Source organism: Benincasa hispida, chromosome 9 (assembly GCF_009727055.1).
Source record: "Benincasa hispida cultivar B227 chromosome 9, ASM972705v1, whole genome shotgun sequence".
Lineage (NCBI taxonomy): Eukaryota > Viridiplantae > Streptophyta > Magnoliopsida > Cucurbitales > Cucurbitaceae > Benincasa > Benincasa hispida.
In genome coordinates this window covers 41,882,774-41,901,682 of record NC_052357.1, presented here as the reverse complement: position 1 = coordinate 41,901,682, position 18,909 = coordinate 41,882,774, and the positions used below count along the sequence as shown (strand labels likewise).

Sequence of the window (18,909 nt, the reverse complement as noted above, 5' to 3'; positions counted from 1 at the left end):
AATTTCATAGGGTTGGTTGAGAAAGATAAGAGTTGTGAGAGAGACGTGAGGGAAGGGTGAAAGATGCCGAGGGAGGAGTGAAAGTCGAGATATTAATTTACTATTTTAAACTCAGTGTAGTTGGGTATAATAAAGAAATAGAAACTATTACAGATTCAATCTTTTTAAAAATTTGTTTTCATAAATGTCTAAATATTTGAATATTTTCATATAAGGGATTTAATGTCATTTTCAGACAAAAGTATCCGTGGTGGTGGACGGTTGGAGAGGGAAAATTATAGAGAGAAGATGCATTGATTATATACTTTTCCATATCTATGAAACAACTTTAATATTAGAGAGAGAAAATATATTTATTATATATTATAAATTAGTTGAGATTTATTTTCATTTCAATTGGAGAGAGAAAATGCATTTAATATAATTTTATTTGGGTAATTGCCATTGATAACAGGAATAATAACCAAGTGTATAATATCATTTAAAAAAATTGCAAATATAGTCAAGTCTATCAGCGATAAAATTCTATCATTGATAGACTCTTACTAGTGATATGGTCTATCACTGATAGACTCCTACCAATAATATGGTCTATCACACTATTTAAATTTGGCCATATTTGTAGTTTTTTTTTTTTTAGCTAATGTCTATATTTGCAACTGTCCCATTTTATTTTTCATTTAACGCATTTGATGTATCAAGCAACTAGTTTTACTGGTAGATTCATTGTTATTTTAAAATATATATTAGAACATTGTATTAGATGTTTGCAACGTTCTAGCCAATATATGAAATATACTGGCAAATATATTTGATATGTACTCAAATGCAGCTAATTTCATGGTAAATTGTTAGTTTTTCTGGTAAGTTCATAGTTATTTTTAAATATACCTTTGAACATTGTATTATATGTTTGCAAATATTATATATAAAAGATACTAGGAGTGTTTAAAAAACCTGATGACCCGAAAAAAAAATCGATCAACCCTAACCAACCAATGTAATTTGGATTGGGTTGGGTTCAAATAAATGAAAATTTTGTGAGTTGGGTTGATTCATGGGTTCAGCTAAAATAGCCCAAACCAACCCGAACTTATTGTTAACTTTAATATATATATATATATATATATATTTATTTTAATTTTTTGGCACTTTGGAAAAAAAATCATTATATAAATTGAAATTATATTTAAATCTTCATTCAATATATGAAAATAATTAAATCAATTTTGGGTTGAAGAAATTAACAAACTGAATCATTGGATTGGGTCAAAAAATTCCTTCGACCCAATCTAACCTAACCCACGAACACCCCTAAAAGATACTAGTAAATATATTTGAAATGTACTCAAACAGATGGTTGTACAATTTGAAAGTTTTGATATAACAATATCCATATGACTGTACAATATATTTAAATATATCTTAGAACATTGTATTAGATGTTTGCAATGTTCAAACCAATATAATGAAACATACTAGTAAATATATTTGATATGTACTTAAATACCATTGGGTTCATGACAAGTTGTTGGTTTTTTTTTTTTTTTTTTGGCGATTCATGGTTCTTTTTAAATATATATTTGAATATCGTATTAGATGTTTGCAAATATTCTAACAAATAAAATATATTGATAAATACATTTGAAATGTACTCAAATAAATGGTTGTAACATTCAAAAATTTTATCCATATGACGCTACCATATATGAATATTATTTTAGATAACTCACTCTATATATCATATATTACATGCTAACATGTTTGTAAAAATCCCATATTATAAAAAATATATATAATATATCACAGTATATATCGTATATGAATACACCATTCATGTCAAAATCCCACATTCACGGTTATAAACCTAAATTCTATCATAAACATTGCTACTTTAAAAAATAGAGTTGAGTACATACCAAAAGGGATGCCAGATCGAGACTGGGGCAATGGATATCTACAAATCTGGACTGGGGGCATGGGATCTCCACAGATCTGATTGAGCAATGTCGAATCTACACGAATTTGACTAGGCAATTGGATCTTGATGCGGCGACACGAATAAAAGGAGGCAAACTGCAAATAGGAGGGAGAGACAGTGAGAAGACGATTAACGCTTACCTCGACAACTGATAGTCGATGGCGTGTAGAAATCGATGACGTTTAGTGGCATGCAGCAGTGTGCGAGCAGAGCTACTGGTTCCACGCGAGGAAGAAGAAGAGGAGGAATTGGGAGATTTTGAGAGAGAGTGTTCCATGCAAAGAATAAAAAGAAGAGGAATTAATTCGAGTTGATATTTTTTCTTTTAAAACCAATTTCCCTTCCCCATTTTAAAGAAATGTACAACTCATTGATGGCCAAAGACTAAATGGTCTATCTTTTTTGTAATTTTAAAGCAACTTATGTAAATAATGAAAAAGTTGAACATAGCCTAATAATGTGTTGTTATCCGAATAATAGATAGGTGAGGATAGCAACTTAGCCTCCAAACACCGAGTAGGGAAACCCAACTCATAGCATCTCATATCAGCCCCGAACAGCCCGTGGCCCTAACACTCATCTTCTTGTTCGGCCAAACCACTTACACCGTAATACCATTGGGTTCCATTCGACTTTCTATTTTTCAGCTTTATTCATTCGCATTCGCATCCCTCTCTCTCAGTCTTTAATAAGTTTTCGTCGCTGTCGCTGAAAAATAATATTTGCATTCATGGCTTTGTTTGCACTGCCATTTCATTCGGAATCTCGTCTTTAATAAGTTTTCGTCGCTGTCTCTGCGGGGAAGACAATGCACAGGCAAGTAAAACTCTTTCCGGGTCATGATAGCAGCTACAGATGCCCTAACCTAATTTCTCCTCTGCATTTTCCTCAGGGCAAGCTCTCGTTTGGGATCAATAGCTGACTCGATATATAGGTTCCGGCCGCACGAACATGTAAGCATCTTTAGTTCGGAAGTATGGCCGGATTTTATAATTTTGATTCTTTTATCTTGAAAGACAAAGAAAAGAAGTAGAGAGCTCACTAAGGGGACAGCTGATTCAGTTAATGCATACTTTTTCTTTGTAGAATTGCTAAGCATGGCAGTTGTTCAATTAACTTATATTTGGTTTAGCATTTGTTCAAACTAGTTATTGTTAAGTAAGTGGCCATCATGGTTTCAACTAAGGCCAAGTTTACCAATATGTAATAAGATTCAATTGATGATCAATCATAATGGGCCTGAATCGTGAGTGTAACTGGATTGCTTTAGATTGCATTTACTTGGAATTACGAATCTGTCACATTTACTGTTACTGTTACCGTTTGACCCTAACAGTAATGGTAATGGTGAATGTGACATATTTATAATTCTCATATTGTTATCGTAACAGTATTTGTAATGATAACGATAAAGGTAGTGGGTCCTACGTAATTTTCAAGCACAATTAGATTGAGTAGCCTTCATTCCTCAATCAGATTGCATGAAGGCCGGCCGCACAGTTTATTGCGATTACGGAACATAGGTAAACACCAACAAACCTAATCAATGGGGGCCCACTTTTCAGATTATCATTGATGGATTATGTTTGTGACCTAAATGTAGTAAAGTCAAGTGAGACCAGTCTCGCTTGAAAACTAGCAATACAATACAAGAATTCCCATTGAATTTTGTGAGTTTTTATTTATTCTCCTTACTCCTATCAACAGGTGCGAAAACAAGATGCTGGCAAATTGGTATTCCATCGGGCTTTTCTCATCTCCAATGGTAATCTATGGAAAATAAGTTGTTTGAATACGTCATGTTTTTCAAAATGAGTGATTCAATTGTTCTTCTTTGATGTGGTATTATAAATCGGTCTTATTACGTCTGTTTACAAATTACAACTTTGGAGAAGAGTTTGTTATAGGCTATTATTTCTGGCAGAACATACAGCTTGCTTTCATGTATGACAATTGATGTGAATATATGGATCATAATGGCATAGTTTTTAAAAGTTCCTTAACTCATGTGGAAAATGACATATTAATGTTTCAGTGTAGGTAGTGAAATTTTGGGAAATGGAGCAGATTCAACTACGTTCATGCAGATGCAGATTGTCGATGCACTTCGTCTGGGTGATATAAATAGTGCATCAAACCTGCTTATGGATCTTGGCCAGGAAAAGCACTCTTTAACTGCGGATAGTTTTGTTCCCATTTTAAGCTACTGTGCAAGATCCCCTGATCCCCTAGTAGGTTTTTTTGTTCTTTGTTATCATCTATTGTATCTCATGGTATTATTTTTAAAATTTAAGGGTGTTGAGAAAGCAAGTTTTGTTTGCATATTTGATGCACTAGGATTCAATATCACCATGAATAAGCTACAAATGGACGATGCTAGCTGGCATCTACCCATTTCACTGGCTAGTCCAGGGGAAAAAATGAATTGAAGGTATTGTGTTTATACTGTATATCAGTTGCGTGCGTTGCATTGTAATTCTGCTTTTATGTACTGTATTGTATGTACTTGTGAACATTGAATTATAATGTCACAGTAGAACACCACAGTCACAAGAATCACATAAACACATAAAATTTACGGAAGAAGTTAAACTCTTCTTATTGATAATAGTGGAAGAGCTGAAGCTCAGTATTCGGCCTTTACTCACCCAGTTCCATAATGATACCTGTCTACTTTCCTCCTCTATGTACATTACTCTGCCATCACAATTAACTCACTCTCTACTTTGAAAACTAGGAAATGAACCTTCTTCTAACCATAATTAACTAATATTATAGTTTTCGATTTAGCCCTCATGTTTTTCTGGCTACGGTTTCACTCTCCTCAAATAAGTAAATTGATTGGGGTTGAATTTAAAATAATGGTGCTGTCATTTTGCATCTATCTAAGAATGTAAAAAATCAATTGCTTATCTAGGAAATTTATGCTAGTGTGGGAATGCAAGAATGATGACAACCTTATTACTTTCTATAGACTGATGAATGTGCTGAAGCCTAAGGCTATATATATTTATATATTTGTTTTTTTGTTCTTGCAGTTTGTCATGGAGACTTGGAAAATAATGGAAGAAAGAGGAATTTTCCTAAATAACACATGCTCCTTACTTATAATAGAAGCACTCTGTAAAGGGGGTTACTTGGATGAGGTATAAACATATTATCTATACTGAGATTGTATGCAATCTTTTGCCTTCACATCCAGTTGCAGTAACAAGAATAATTTTCTCCCGTTGTGATGATACAGGCATTTGGTCTAATAAATTTCCTAGCAGAAAGTCATGTCATGTTCCCTGTTCTGCCTGTGTACAATTGTTTCTTGAGAGCCTGTGTCAAAAGGCAAAGTATGGTTCATGTTAGTCAATGTTTGGATCTTATGGATCACAGAATGGTCGGGAAGAATGAAGCTACATATTCTAAGCTACTCGAGGTCTGAAGGAGCCTGATTTGCTATAATTTTTCTAAGCTTTATTTCAAAATCATTTTTTCCTTAGATTTCTTTTGAACAGATCATCATGAACTTGGAAATTCTCTTATGCATTTTATATCTACACCAAAATTGGATCAATCATAGGCATCTTAATGTCAATCTTGTCGGTAAAAATAAATTAAAATTTGATGTAGATATGTGATAGGTCCGGATTATTAGGAGGTATATGAGAAAATGAAAGAGAGATGGGGAATAAATATAAACAACATAAAACGTGGAATTTGGTTAGTTACGGGGAGTAACAGATTGAAGGTGGGCCTGAGGAGGAAAGATTTGTTCTATTGTGTGGGAAGGGGGCTATATATAGTTTGTAAGGGAGAGTGGTGAGGCATCTTTTTTGCATTGTATTGAGTAAAGCTCAGTGAGCTTGTGAGGGGGGAGGGTCTCGGCTTCCTTGGCAATTTTGCCTAAACAGTGAATATATAAATCGGGTTCTATCATTTTGGTATCAGAGCCATCTCTCCTTGGGGGATGGTGAAGAAAATGGAGGCTCGGATATCAGCCATTGAAGAGCATCTTACTTTGCTACAAGTGGGAATGGAGGCTCGAATGGATTAAAGATTTGTCGAGTTACAACAAATGACTGAGAATTCCATGGCAGTCCGATTTGAAGCTATGGGGGAGATTATGGAGTAGAAGATGCTATCAGCGCTTGAGGCATGATCGAAGAAAGGTGGCACGACAGAGGATGGAAGAAAATCACCGTCGTCTGAACGCACCGTGTCCGATAAGGGTAAGCAACCAGCAGCAGAGCTGTCTCTTATACACATCTAGATGTGTATAAGAGACAGGAGTACATCTGAGAAGGAAAAGAGAGAGGTACCGTTGTTTGATATGTGTTTAAGAAAGCTTGAGATCCCAAATTTCAAGGGAGCGGTAAAGGATGATTCGCTTGGCTGGTTCCATTGAGTGGAGCGATATTTTGTGGTTAACCGACCGTCGGAGAAAGATACACTCGATGTGGCGGTACTGCGTTTGGAGGGAGAGGCACTGGAATGGCATCGGCGGGAAGAAGAAAGAACACCGATGGATACGTGGGCAAAATTTAAGGAACAAGTGCTATATAGATTCCTGTCGGCAAAGGAGGAGGATTGACGTGCTCAACTCCTTAATTTGAAACAAGAAGGAACGGTGAGGGCTTATCGGCGTAAGTTTGAACAGCTATTAGGGCCCTTAAAGGATTTGTCTGATGAAACTTTGGAAAGTAAATTCGTGAGTGGGCTTAAGGAAGACATCCGAATAAAGATGAGAATGTTCAAATTGATTGGCCTCAAGGAGAAAATGCGAATGGCCCAATTACTTGAGATACTGAGGAGGCCCGACAAAGGAAATGGGGGGTGGGGATGGGGATGGAGCACAAGTACACTTAGCAAGCCGACCGGGTCAAATTCATCGGCAACCCAAATGGCCCCAAGTTCAATGGTAACCGGAACCATACCCCTTAACCCTGCTTGTAGCCCAACGACTTCTTCAAATAGAGTGACATTAAGAGATGTGAACAAAAAATCGTTTACAGCGGGATCGTTTCGGCGGTTGTCAGATAGTGAAATGCAAAGTAGGAAAGAAAAGAGACTATGTTATCGCTGCGATGAAAGGTACAGTGCGGGTCATCGGTGCAAAAAAAAAAAGGAACTGAATCTATTGGTATACAACAACGAGGAAGAAGGGGACCGGAGTAATCGAGTGAGCGGTCGAAGTAGTTGAAGTTCCCTCGACAATGTTAGAGACATTAGTTCTTGACCCAGTGGAAGCTGAATCATGAATTATCCCTCAATTCGTTGGCTGGTTTGGACTCTCCAAAAACAATGAAATTGATGGGCACGTTAGGCGAAAAGGACGTGGTGGTTTTAACTGATAGTGGAGCGTCACACTACTTTATCAATGAAGCATTGGTGAATTTGCTCAATATCCCTCGATCAGCAACTTCGAGTTATAGAATTATGCTAGGCACCGAAAAGTATGTGCGCACAAATGGAATCTAGTGTGATTCTCAATCTCCCAAATTTGACTGTTATTAATGACTTCTTTCCCCTATCATTGGGAAGTGCAGATGTGATTTTAGGGGTCCAGTGGCTGATGGCCTTGGGTCGAGTCGAATGTGATTGGAGCACGTCAGAAATGGAGTTTCGAGTTAGCGAGTGGCAGGTCCATCTTAAGGGAGATAGGAGTTTAGTAAAGTGACAAATCTCTCTGAAATCGATGTTGAAATGTGTCAAGGGCAAGGAGTTTTACTCGAGCTAAATGTAGTGAAGATCAATACCCAACATGATCAGAACGATTGGGAAATGTTGCGAATTATCCAGAAATCCAAGAAGTGTTACAACAGTTTCAATCTGTGTTTAGTCCCGTTAAAGGATTGCCACCATTAAGGCATCACGATCACGCCATTGAATTTAAACCAGGTGAAGGACCCGTGAATGTAAGGCCATATCGCTACCCACACTTTCGAAAAGATGAGATTGAAAGGTTGGTAGAAGAGATGTTAGCCATGGGATAATACAACCAAGCACCAACCCCTTCTCTAGCCCTGTTCTCTTAGTTAAAAAAAAATGGAAGTTGGCGATTCTGTGTTGATTATGGAGCTCTTAATCAAGTTACAGTTCCTGATAACGTTCTGATTCTTGTTGTTGACGAACTATTGGATGAGTTAGCTGGTGCGTGTTTTCTAAAATTGATCTTAAATCAAGATATCATCAAATTCGAGTGGCACCACGAGACATGCATAAAACAACTTTTAGAACTCACGAGGGGCATTATGAATTCCTGGTTATGCCATTTGGCCTACGGAACGCCCCATCAACATTTCAATCGGTAATGAATGATATCTTATGGCCGTATTTACGCAAATTTGTCTTAGTGTTTTTTTATGACATTTTGATTTATAGTTCTTTTGTCAGTAAACATGTAGACCATATCACCATTGTGCTGCAGCTGTTAACAGAACACCAATTAGTGGCCAATTTTAAAAAATTTACTTTTGCAACTTCTATGATAGAATATCTCGGCCATTTAATTTTAGCTGCAGGTGTCGCCGCAGATCCGTCCAAAGTTGAAGCGATGGTTCAATGGCCCGCGCCAACGAACATTAAACAACTAAGGGGATTCCTTGGACTCATTGGGTATTATCGCAAATTTGTTGTTGGCTACCGGTTGATTGTTTCCTTCTGACTCAACTATTGAAGAAAGACAACTTCCGTCCGAATGTTAAAGCTCAAGCAGCTTTTGAGGCTTTAAAAAAAACTATGACTGAACTTCCCGTCCTTGCACTACCTAACTTCACCAAGCCGTTTGTGGTGGCAACGAATGCATCAGGAGTTGTTGTGGGTGCTATCTTGATGAAGCAAGGTCGCCCCTTGGCATTCTTCAGCCATGCCTTGCCTCCCACTCACTGATTAAAGGCTGTCTATGAACGGGAGTTGATCGCTGTGGTATTGGCTGTGCAGAAATGGTGTCCTTATTTGTTGAGACGGTGGTTTACGATGCGCACGGATCAAAAGAGCCTCAAATTCTTGTTGGAGCAGTGGATTATTGCCGGTGAATATAAAAAACGGGTGGCTAAACTCATCAGTTACGACTTTGTGATCGAATATAAGAAAGGGCTAGAAAACTCCACCGCGGATACTCTGTCTCAAATCCCGGCCGTAGCTGAATTAACTGCCTTGAGTTGTTTAGTCGGTGTTAACAATGTTGTGTTTACTGCACAGATTGACCAGGATGAGGGTGTTACGTTGGAAAAGGAGAGGAAATAAATATGCAACTCATGTTATGCGTTGATCTCCATACGTCGATGGTCATGTGTTGGACTAGAAAATATACACTATGCGGTTAAGCATGTATGCGATGACCATGCGTTCTTGTCACAAGTTTTGTCGCTTTCTTGCCAAGTATAACGAGAATGCAAGTTTCTCGGAATGATCCGAGGTCGCACACAGGGACTTGTAACTCAATGTTGTTTGTGAAATCATGCGTTTGAGGCGATGAATAAAAGTAAAAAGATAAAAGCTAAAGGATTATGTGCTACTCCTACTCTAACTAAACAGATTGAGCAATGGAAGTTTAACTATGAGAATTGATAGATATGCAACAGTTGTTAACGCATAGTAAAGTTCATTATGTTAGGTCGCTCGAGTAATCCCAGCTCGCCACACTAACGCATCGCGTACCTCTCAGTGGCTGGCCGTATGCTTATATCTCTATAATGCATGGTTGCGTTGAGCATAAGATTGTGCCTAACTCTAGGAAAAATGCATACTTTGCTTTAGTGTGTTCCACTACTCGCCCTCTCAGGCTGTTAGTTGCGGCTAATCAGCTCATAGACAAGCATTGCAACAGTCCATAGACAAGCGTTGCTACAACCTCACACCAAGCGAAGAGGATTAACTCACTATACTCGCACAACGCACACCTCTCGGTGGGTTGCTACATGCGTCCTATCTCTTGGCTACACGATCGAGTATGCGATCGCCTTTGATAACTAAACAATGAAAGTAATCGATGACAAAGATGAAGAAGATGGCGTTGAAGGAATTAAGATGTGCATTGATTACAAAATGTCTTAATATCTTAAGCTAAAATGTAATACAATACAGAGACAAGAGGAGAAATGGAAGGCTTGATGAAAACAATCTCTTGCTTTTCATCCGAAATGCGTTAAGGCTGCTGGTGGCGTCATGGATGGATGGTGGAGACGTCTCTCTCGAGCTCTATCTCCGACGAAAACTCCAGACGTCACTCGGAATGGCTTGTGGAGGTGAAGAATCCTCAAAGAAAATCTCACTCATGCTCTCATCTGTGATCGCAAGCATCTGCCTTAAGGCAGAAGCTCAGATGCTTTGAAGTGAAGGTCCAAGGTGCTATTTATAGAGTTGAAATGCTGACAGCGATCATGATTGCATTCTGCCTCACTGCTACCTTTGTCGCGGTATGGGCAATGTCACATCATCTTATCTTGTTGATGCTCCCAAGATATGCGTTCGAGCTTATTTCTCCTGAATTGTCCACGCATTCCATCTACCTTGCGAGCAGTCTTTTATCACAATTATCACTCTGTGGATGCAACATTCCATGCGGCAAACTAATCTTTATGACAATCAATTCATGCAGTCAACCTTGCGGCGGTCTGGGACCGACACATGCGATCAATTCCTTTAATATTTGCAAAAATGGATACTTTAACGCGGAATAACGCATGGTATAGGGTTAGTGAGGATTTTTGGTGTTGATTGACGCAAACTCACTTTTCACACGAATTCTTAGTATTATCAACGCATATTCTGCTTGTTAGCCCTCATAATTCTAAGTAAAAGGCTACAATAGCTTATATTTCTACGAGCTATCAGAGGGCCTGAGGAACATCCGTCAAGCCATCTAAGAGAATGGACAATTTCCATCGGGGTATTCATTGAGGGGCGATTTTCTCCTGTATAAACAACAGATTGTCTTACCTGCTACATCCCCCACAATACCTTTATTACCCCCAAGAATTCCACAACAATCTGGTAGGTGCGCATAATGGGGTTGTCAAGATGTATCAACATATTAAGAAAGAATTTTGTTGGACAGGAATGAAAGTGATGGTCTGGGCGTTTGTAGGCGATTGTTCCATCTGTTAGCAAGCCAAGTACTTGTCTTTGGCCCCCGTGGGATTGCTCCAACCGTTACCCATACCGAAGATGATCCGGAACGATATTTCGATGGGCTTCATCGATGGGTTGCCAAAATTTGATGGATATACCTCCATATTGGTTGTGGTAGATCGTTTGTCAAAATACGCTCACTTTGTTCTGTTGAAACATCCTTATACAACTTCCTTAGTGGTTTCTATATTCCTCAAAGAAATCGTTCGTCTTCATGGGGTACCAAAGAGTATCGTACTCGACAGAGATAAAGTGTTTACCAATTTGTTCTGGGAAGAGTTGTTTCGATTGATGGGTACTCAATTGAAAAGGAGTACGGCCTACCATCCTCAAACCGATGGCCAAACGGAGGTCGTGAACTGAGGATTGGAAGCATACCTACGCTGTTTCGCAATGGATACACCAACTAAATGGTCGCACTGGTTAGCATGGGCTGAACACAATTACAAAACATCTTACCACACATCTTTAAAGAAGACTCTTATGAAGTAGTTTATGGTAGACTAGTTCCAAAATTGGTTGTCTATGAAGCTGGCACAATTGTGGTAGGATCAGTCGATGGCCTTTTAAAAGATCGTGATGCTATGCTGAAGGAGTTGAAGATAGCCTTAGAGCGCACACAACAACGAATGAAGTCTTTGGTGGATGCTAAATGGCGAGAGGTTGAGTTTTCCGTTAAGGATTGGGTATATATTAAGCTCCGACCATATAGACAAAGTACATTGTTCATCCACAAACATTCGAAGCTTGACCCTCGATTCATTGGACCTTATCAGCCTCTGTCCTAGGCGTCTACAAGATTGGCACGACTGTGGTATCCCCAACTGACTCTGAAGTGCTCATTCAGTGGGAAGGAATGTCAGCCGAAGATGCTACATGGAAAAATGGCCTGCATATTGTTGAGCAATTTCCAGACTTTCACCTTGAGGACAAGGTGGTTTTTTGGGGGGGCTGGTAGTGATAGGCCCTCGGTTATTAGGAGGTATATGAGAAAAAGAAAGAGAAACGGGGAATAAATGTAAATAACATAAAACGTGGAATTTAGTTAGTTATGGGGAGTAACAGATTCAAGGTGGGCCTGAGAGGGAAAGATTCCTTCCCTTATGTGGGAAGGGGCTATATATAGTTTGTAAGGGAGAGTGGTGAGGCATCTTTTTGGCTTTATATTGGGTTGGGGGGGGAGGTCTCGGTTTCGTTGGCAGTTTTGCCTAGGTAGTGAATATTATAAACCAGGTTCTATCAATATGATTCTAAATCTCTAAGCGTATGCTTAACTATCCATGCACTCTTGTTTAGCGTGATAAGAACATAGTGATTTATAAAGGAGTACCTTTACAGAATAAAATGGATTGCAGGATAGGTTCTACTAGTCATTGATCTCTTCTAAACACTCTCTCCTGTTTCAATCGCATAAGACCTTTTGGCCGGAAGGTTTCTGTTGTAGGAGTACTGTTATATCATATATGTACCTGTAAGTTATGATGATCATCCTTGTATTGCTGTATTGAGAATTTATTTTTGATGTGGTGGATTTGAACTCTCTTAATATATTTATAAATCAGTTCTAAGCTTTCTTTTCTCAATCAGCTTGCGGTTTGTCAGAAAAACTTGTCTTCTGTGCATGAAATCTGGACAGAGCTTGTAAAAAATTACAGTCCAAGTGTTTTATCTCTGAGAAAGTTTATATGGTCATGCACAAGGCTGGGAGACCTGAAATCTGCATATACTGCACTGCAAAAGATGGTGGCTTTGGCCACTGGAGCCACAGGAGGAAAGTCACCATCTTTAAAATTGGACATTCCTATACCTTCAAGAACTGAATTATATTGTAACAATTTTACTTTTGAGGAAAATGGACCTTCTACTGATGAGTTATTCTGTAAGAAATTGGTCCCCTGCAGTGGTGTGGTAGGGAAAATTTCTGTCAACGGTATGAAATGTGGAGAAGTTGAAAGTGGTCCATTGGCTTTGCCAAACAATCACAGAAGCAGTTTTGTTATGAAGGTATTGAGATGGTCGTTCAATGATGTGATACACGCATGTGCACGTACTAGGAACTGTGGTCTTGCAGAGCAGCTAATGCAACAGGTTTTGTTTCGTTCCTTTGAGATCATTTTTATTTAATGATATAGCCAATTGGTACAAGAAATCTTGAGTTAAGATAATATTTTCCAAAATGACATCTCTTATTACCAAAAACTTTTGTTCTATAAACATTTTTTTTTCATTAAATAATGGGTTTCAAATGCTTTAAATAGTTGTCACTTTAAGTTATTCGGATTTTCATGTTCTTGAAATAATGTGTTATTTTATGCATTATACCTCGTTCATATTTTTACTCTTCATTTAGTTTAGTGTTTCATGTGTACTGACGACACTAGGAACCATGTCTTTGAAGATGCATGAACTCGGAGTGCAACCTTCACGCCACACATTTGATGGTTTTGTTAGATCAGTTGTTTCAGAGAGAGGTTTCAGTGACGGCATGAAAATAGTAAGTTATTTTGGCTTTGATTAGATCTTGATTATTATTACAAGCTAATCTTTTGCGTTTATTTATTATTTATTTTATTTTTTTTTAATGAGTTTTTGATTTTCATTCTAAAGCCAAATATGTATTAATTCCCTAAACAAAAAATCCCCTCTTTTCCAGTTGAAAATAATGCAACAGAGGGAATTGGAACCATATGATTCAACTCTTGCTGCTGTTTCAATAAGTTGTAGCAAGGCGCTAGAACTTGACTTGGCTGAAGCTCTGCTCGAACGAATTTCAACTTGTCTTTACCCACACCCCTTCAATGCATTTCTTTCTGCGTGTGACACGATGGTAAGTTGACAATTTTTTTAAAGTAAGAAATCAAGCTGTAATGGAGAAAAGTGAAAGAATGTTCCAGGGCATACAAAAAATATGTCTACTAAAGGAGTCTTCAACTACAAGAAAAGACTTCATCAAAAGAATGATACCAAGCTCATAAGGGGGTGTCAACCTAGTTGAGATGTCCGAGTGCGCCTATTGATCCTTAGGTTTTATGCTTTATGCTCTCTGTACATATCTCTTGTACTTTGAGCATTAGTCTCTTTTAATTATATTAATAAAGAATTTTGTTTCCTTTTCAAATAAAAGCTCATACTTGGAAAAAAATCTGGTCAATAGAAGCCAGACACATTAAATCTCACACCCTTCTTCACCTCCTCCTAAGTCCTCTCAGCCCCTCTCAAAATTCTACGATTCCTCTTGATTAACGCTCTCCACAAGATAGCAAAAACCCTAAACCCTTGCCACTAAACTCTCCCTTTATCTCGAAAAGGAGAATTCATTAGGATCTTCCAATTTAACAATTTTATGGCACAACTGTAATTGCTTATGTACTCAATTTTCTGAGTTTAGTTACTTACACTATTCCTAATATGCTGCAAGCACATAGCTGATGCTAGCATTCTACTCAGGTTGCTTCAAGTAGTTATGAAGTAGCGTTAAGTTTCTGACATAATTATTGCAAAAGCACCTAAATATGTTTTATTCCAACTCATAATTTGGATTTTTTTTGTTTCTTCTGGATGGGGTACCAGTGATTTGTGACATTGGAGAATTATAAATGCAATCAAGTTTATAGGCTATAAGGGACCTACCTTATGAAAGATCTTTTGGTGATATATTAGTTTCTGTACCATATATTCTGTAGCACTTGGTTTCACATTATTCGAGTCCAACTGAGATTGTGGGATCCTTATTGCAGGATCAGCCTGAACGTGCGATGCGTATGTTTGCTAAAATGAGACAAATGGAGGTGCTTCCAGATATCAAGACCTATGGGCTTTTATATTCTTTGTTTGGAAATGTGAATGCTCCATATGAGGAGGCGAGCAGATTGTCACAGGTGGATGCTGCCAAAAGGATACGCATGATAGAGATTGATATGGAAAAACATGGGATCCAACATAGTCTTGTCTCTATGATGAACTTGGTAAGGCGACAACTATCTCCTCTCTCTCTCCCCACCACAAAAAGGGGGGAAAAAAAAAGAAGGAAAAAAAGAAAAAGAAAAAAAAACTTGCAGTTGTATTATGTAATGACTGATGCTCTTGCCCGCTAATGATCCACATCTGACTAGATCACATTGCCCTTGGAAGAACATTTTCTCAGGATCCTAGCAGATTTACTTTTGAATGTATATATATTCTCACGTTTCACCGGGAGAATTATTTAACATTTAGGCAAAGGTTTTACTTTTGATGAATTAGGATGGATAGATCTGATTTTATGTTTTAGTTCCCATTTAATGTCGTAGTAGTACCATCAATGTTATTGTTGTATGCAGTCCTGATTGTGTATACACTAGGCTAGCTAAGAAAAATGGTACAAATATAATGCAAGTCTATGGCTGAAGAAAATGTGGTGGTTAACTGCCTTAGTCCTTCAATCTTTAGCAGTTAGCACTAGAGCGTAGCTAGAAAGGCATTTAGTTTACTCAAATTTATTGGGTGTATGATTAAGTTGTTTTTACTTGTTACTTTAATTATTAAATCTTTCTACATGAACCATATCAGCAAGTTGAAGAATTATGCTCCCTCACTGCTTATGGCATTATTGTTGTTTCTATTTTTTCTTTGATTCCATTTGTTCTTTTAGTTGAAAGCTCTAGGCGCAGAGGGGATGACGAAGGAGCTTCTTCAGTATTTAAATGTGGCGGAGAACCTCTTCTATTACAATCACACTTGTCTGGGGACGCCTGTTTACAACACAGTGTTGCATTTTTTAGTTGAATCCAAGGAAGTAAGTGCTTGTGGTCATGCACTTTCTTTTGTTAAGTTATAGAGGAGTTCCTCATTTGTGTTAAACAGATAGTTCCGTTCCATACTTTTGCAGATTCACATGGCAATAGAAGTATTCAATAATATGAAGCATTCTGGTTTCTTTCCAGATGCTGTGACATTTGAGATTATGATCGACTGTTGTAGTGTTATGGGATGCTTGAAATCAGCTTTTGTTCTTCTCTCCATGATGATCCGCTCAGGGTTTTGTCCACAGATATTAACTTATACAAGTCTAATAAAGGTATTCAATGAATTTCTTATCGGTAGGCATATACATTACTTACTCACTGCAAGTGTATACTTCTAAAGCGTTCATCGTGAGTTAACAGATCATGGGCTTTTGATGAAATCACTTTGTGGACTATCTGCTATGCATTCATGTTTTCAGATTTATATGAGTTTGTCAACTTGAATGTTGCTGATGCCCTCGTATACCAGTCTGACCACGAAAAATTTTGTATTAAAGGAGAACGGTCTGTAGAATTCTAGCTTGGAGAGAATTTCTTTTACTGTTTTGTTTTCTTTTGACAATGCTATAGTTTGGTCAATTGACTAGTTATTGTACGGTTCAAAAGCTGTCCATGAAATTTTTGTTGTGCCACGTTGTCCATGGTTCAACATAAGTTATCTTGTATTCACGTATATTCTCTTCTCGACTCAAATGAACCAATCCTAATAGCTTCGAGGTTGACCACCTGGAGGATGCAATATTAAAATTTTCCATAAGTTTCCATGTCAATCATTGCCTATTAGTACTCTTTCTTATCGTTAGTCTTTTCCTTTATTGTTTTATTATATCATTCAAAATTCAACGTTTGGATTATCCTGATACAGATTGTGCTGGAGTTTGAGAGATTTGATGATGCCTTGAATCTTTTGGATCAAGCCAGTTCAGAAGGGATTGAACTTGATGTACTCATAATGAATAAAATCTTGCAAAAAGCTCGTGAAAAGGTACCCCCCAAGGCTTTGTGTCACACTTGATAGTTTTTTTCAGAAAAAAATTCCAAACAGCAGTGTTTATAGCCAAATACATTAATAACAACACTCCTCAATTTACCAAAGCATATTTCCAGCGCTCCATCAACTGAGCTTGACACAGTATCCGCATATTTCTTAGTTTCTTGTGAAAATAACATGAATACACTTGCATCTTCTCTAATTTTGCTATATACTTGCTCTTTGTTATTTTTACAAATTTTGACCTTGGAAATCTTGGTATACCTCTAAACCTTCCTTTGTTGTTGTATGCGTTTGTGATTAGTGATACGTCCTAAATAATTTCAGCCCATTGCTCTTTCTGGGTTCTTTTTCGAAATGGATGTTAGGTAAGGGTTGATGTGATCGAGTTTGTCGTTGAGAAGATGAACCGCAAAAGGATCCAACCCAACCCTTCAACATGCCATGATGTCTTCTCCACGTATGTGAACCTTGGCTATCACAGCACCGCCATGGAAGCACTGCAAGTACTGAGTATGCGTATGTTATGCAAAGAAGACGACACCTCTGTGACAGAATATATAGAAAACTTTGTGCTTGCAGAAGACGCCGGAGCCGATTCACGTATTTTGGAATTCTTCAAATGCTCTGAAGAGAGCCTAAGTTTTGCCCTCTTCAACTTGAGATGGTCTGCCATGCTGGGATATTCACTCTGTTCTTCCCCTAGTCAGAGTCCATGGGCAATGAGACTTGCAAGTTCCTATGATGGCTACAGAATCTCGTAATGTGAAATTCTTTGTTCTCCTCTGCCTAAGTCGATCTTTTCATTGTGTCGGCAAATCATGGTTCGTGTAAAAGATAACATTTTTGAGACGTGGAGTGTTGATTCGACATGGAATCAGAACCAGAGAGATTTAAATTGTTGTAACTTTTTATTGGAGAGCGTCGACATGAATAAAAAAATTCTTTTTGTTTAATCTCACGAAATTATTCTCAATAGATTGTTAATTAGCAAGGCTTAAATTATACATTTGGAATTTACAATTTTAGTCCATATAATTGTATAACATTTAAAAAAAACTCTCTTTTTAGTCTTTTTGAGTTTTTAAAAATCTGTGTTTGGTTCTTGAGTTTAGAAAATGTGACTTTTTAGTTTTTCAAGTTAGTAAGAATATGTATGATTGGTCCTTGAATTTAAAAAAATGTAATTTTTTAGTTGAAATTTGTAAGAATAGGTTTAAAAAGGTGGGGAAGTAATTTTTCATTATTATTTTAAATAAAAATATGATATTTTAATTTTAAAAAATGATCTCCTTTCTAAAATTATTTTTAATTTAAAATGTTATATAATTATTAAAATAAAAAATTACTTAAAAGAAACTTTTAAACTCATTTTTTATAAAAAAAAATAAGAACAAAAAAGGTACGTTTTGAAAACTTAGAGACCAAATACCTATTCGTTAAAATTTAGAGACTAAAATAATATATTTTGAAATTCTAAAAATTTAAATGTACCTATTCTTCAAATTTTGAAATTTAAAAGGTAATTTTTTTCCTTAGAATTGTCCTTGTGGTTTGATAAAATCACCATAGTTACTATTTATGTGGTTTTATCAAACTATAAGAATTAAATACTATCTTTTAGAATTATAGAGATTAAATTCAAATTTCTTTTAAACCATATAGATTAAATTTGTAATTTAACGAATTCTTATTCAAGGCCTATCTTCAAGAGTAATATTTGTCAAAAAGGTTAAATTCCAAAATAATAATAAAGGAAAAAGTTATTTTTAACCCTTAAACTTGTCAAGTGGTATCAATTTTGACGTAAATTTTCAATTTAATCAAATTGTACCTCAAAGTTAGATAAACAATCTCAATCTCAAATTCAAAAAATTGTTGCAATTTTTATCATCTAATAATTTCTAGCTCTAAATATCATAAAACATACTCCAAATAAGAAACTATACTTTTTTTTTGGTGAAAATTACTCCAGACTATTTTTTGTTGTTGAAGTTTATGAATTTTGGCAGTTATTTATTGATTAGTTT

General features: G+C 36.9%; 1 protein-coding gene across 6 annotated transcripts; it reads left to right on the top strand.

Annotated features, from left to right (window-relative positions):
* The first annotated feature begins 2,461 nt into the window (after window positions 1-2,461).
* Window positions 2,462-17,884, top strand: LOC120085482 (pentatricopeptide repeat-containing protein At1g76280). 6 transcript variants are annotated; one of them, XM_039041464.1, is made up of 14 exons: window positions 2,462-2,797; window positions 2,874-2,934; window positions 3,689-3,746; window positions 4,022-4,212; window positions 5,020-5,127; window positions 5,226-5,408; window positions 12,692-13,192; window positions 13,503-13,598; window positions 13,758-13,931; window positions 14,842-15,069; window positions 15,735-15,878; window positions 15,972-16,160; window positions 16,754-16,873; window positions 17,207-17,389. In XM_039041464.1, the coding sequence occupies exons 1-14, from the start codon at window positions 2,790-2,792 to the stop codon at window positions 17,249-17,251; spliced, it is 2,106 nt and encodes a 701-aa protein (XP_038897392.1). In that variant the 5' UTR covers window positions 2,462-2,789; the 3' UTR covers window positions 17,252-17,389. The 6 variants fall into 6 exon arrangements, with proteins under 6 accessions (XP_038897392.1, XP_038897387.1, XP_038897388.1 ...); XM_039041459.1 differs by having other exon boundaries at window positions 2,467-2,797; window positions 17,248-17,884; XM_039041462.1 differs by lacking the exon at window positions 2,462-2,797 and adding an exon at window positions 3,458-3,504 and having other exon boundaries at window positions 2,890-2,934; window positions 17,248-17,884.
* The last annotated feature ends 1,025 nt before the right edge of the window (window positions 17,885-18,909 follow it).

Coding starts and splice junctions, on each gene's coding strand:
- LOC120085482 (XM_039041459.1), top strand. Junction 15,070..15,734: donor TTGTCTCTATGATGAACTTG/GTAAGGCGACAA, acceptor TTGTTCTTTTAG/TTGAAAGCTCTAGGCGCAGA. Junction 16,874..17,247: donor TGCAAAAAGCTCGTGAAAAG/GTACCCCCCAAG, acceptor AATGGATGTTAG/GTAAGGGTTGATGTGATCGA.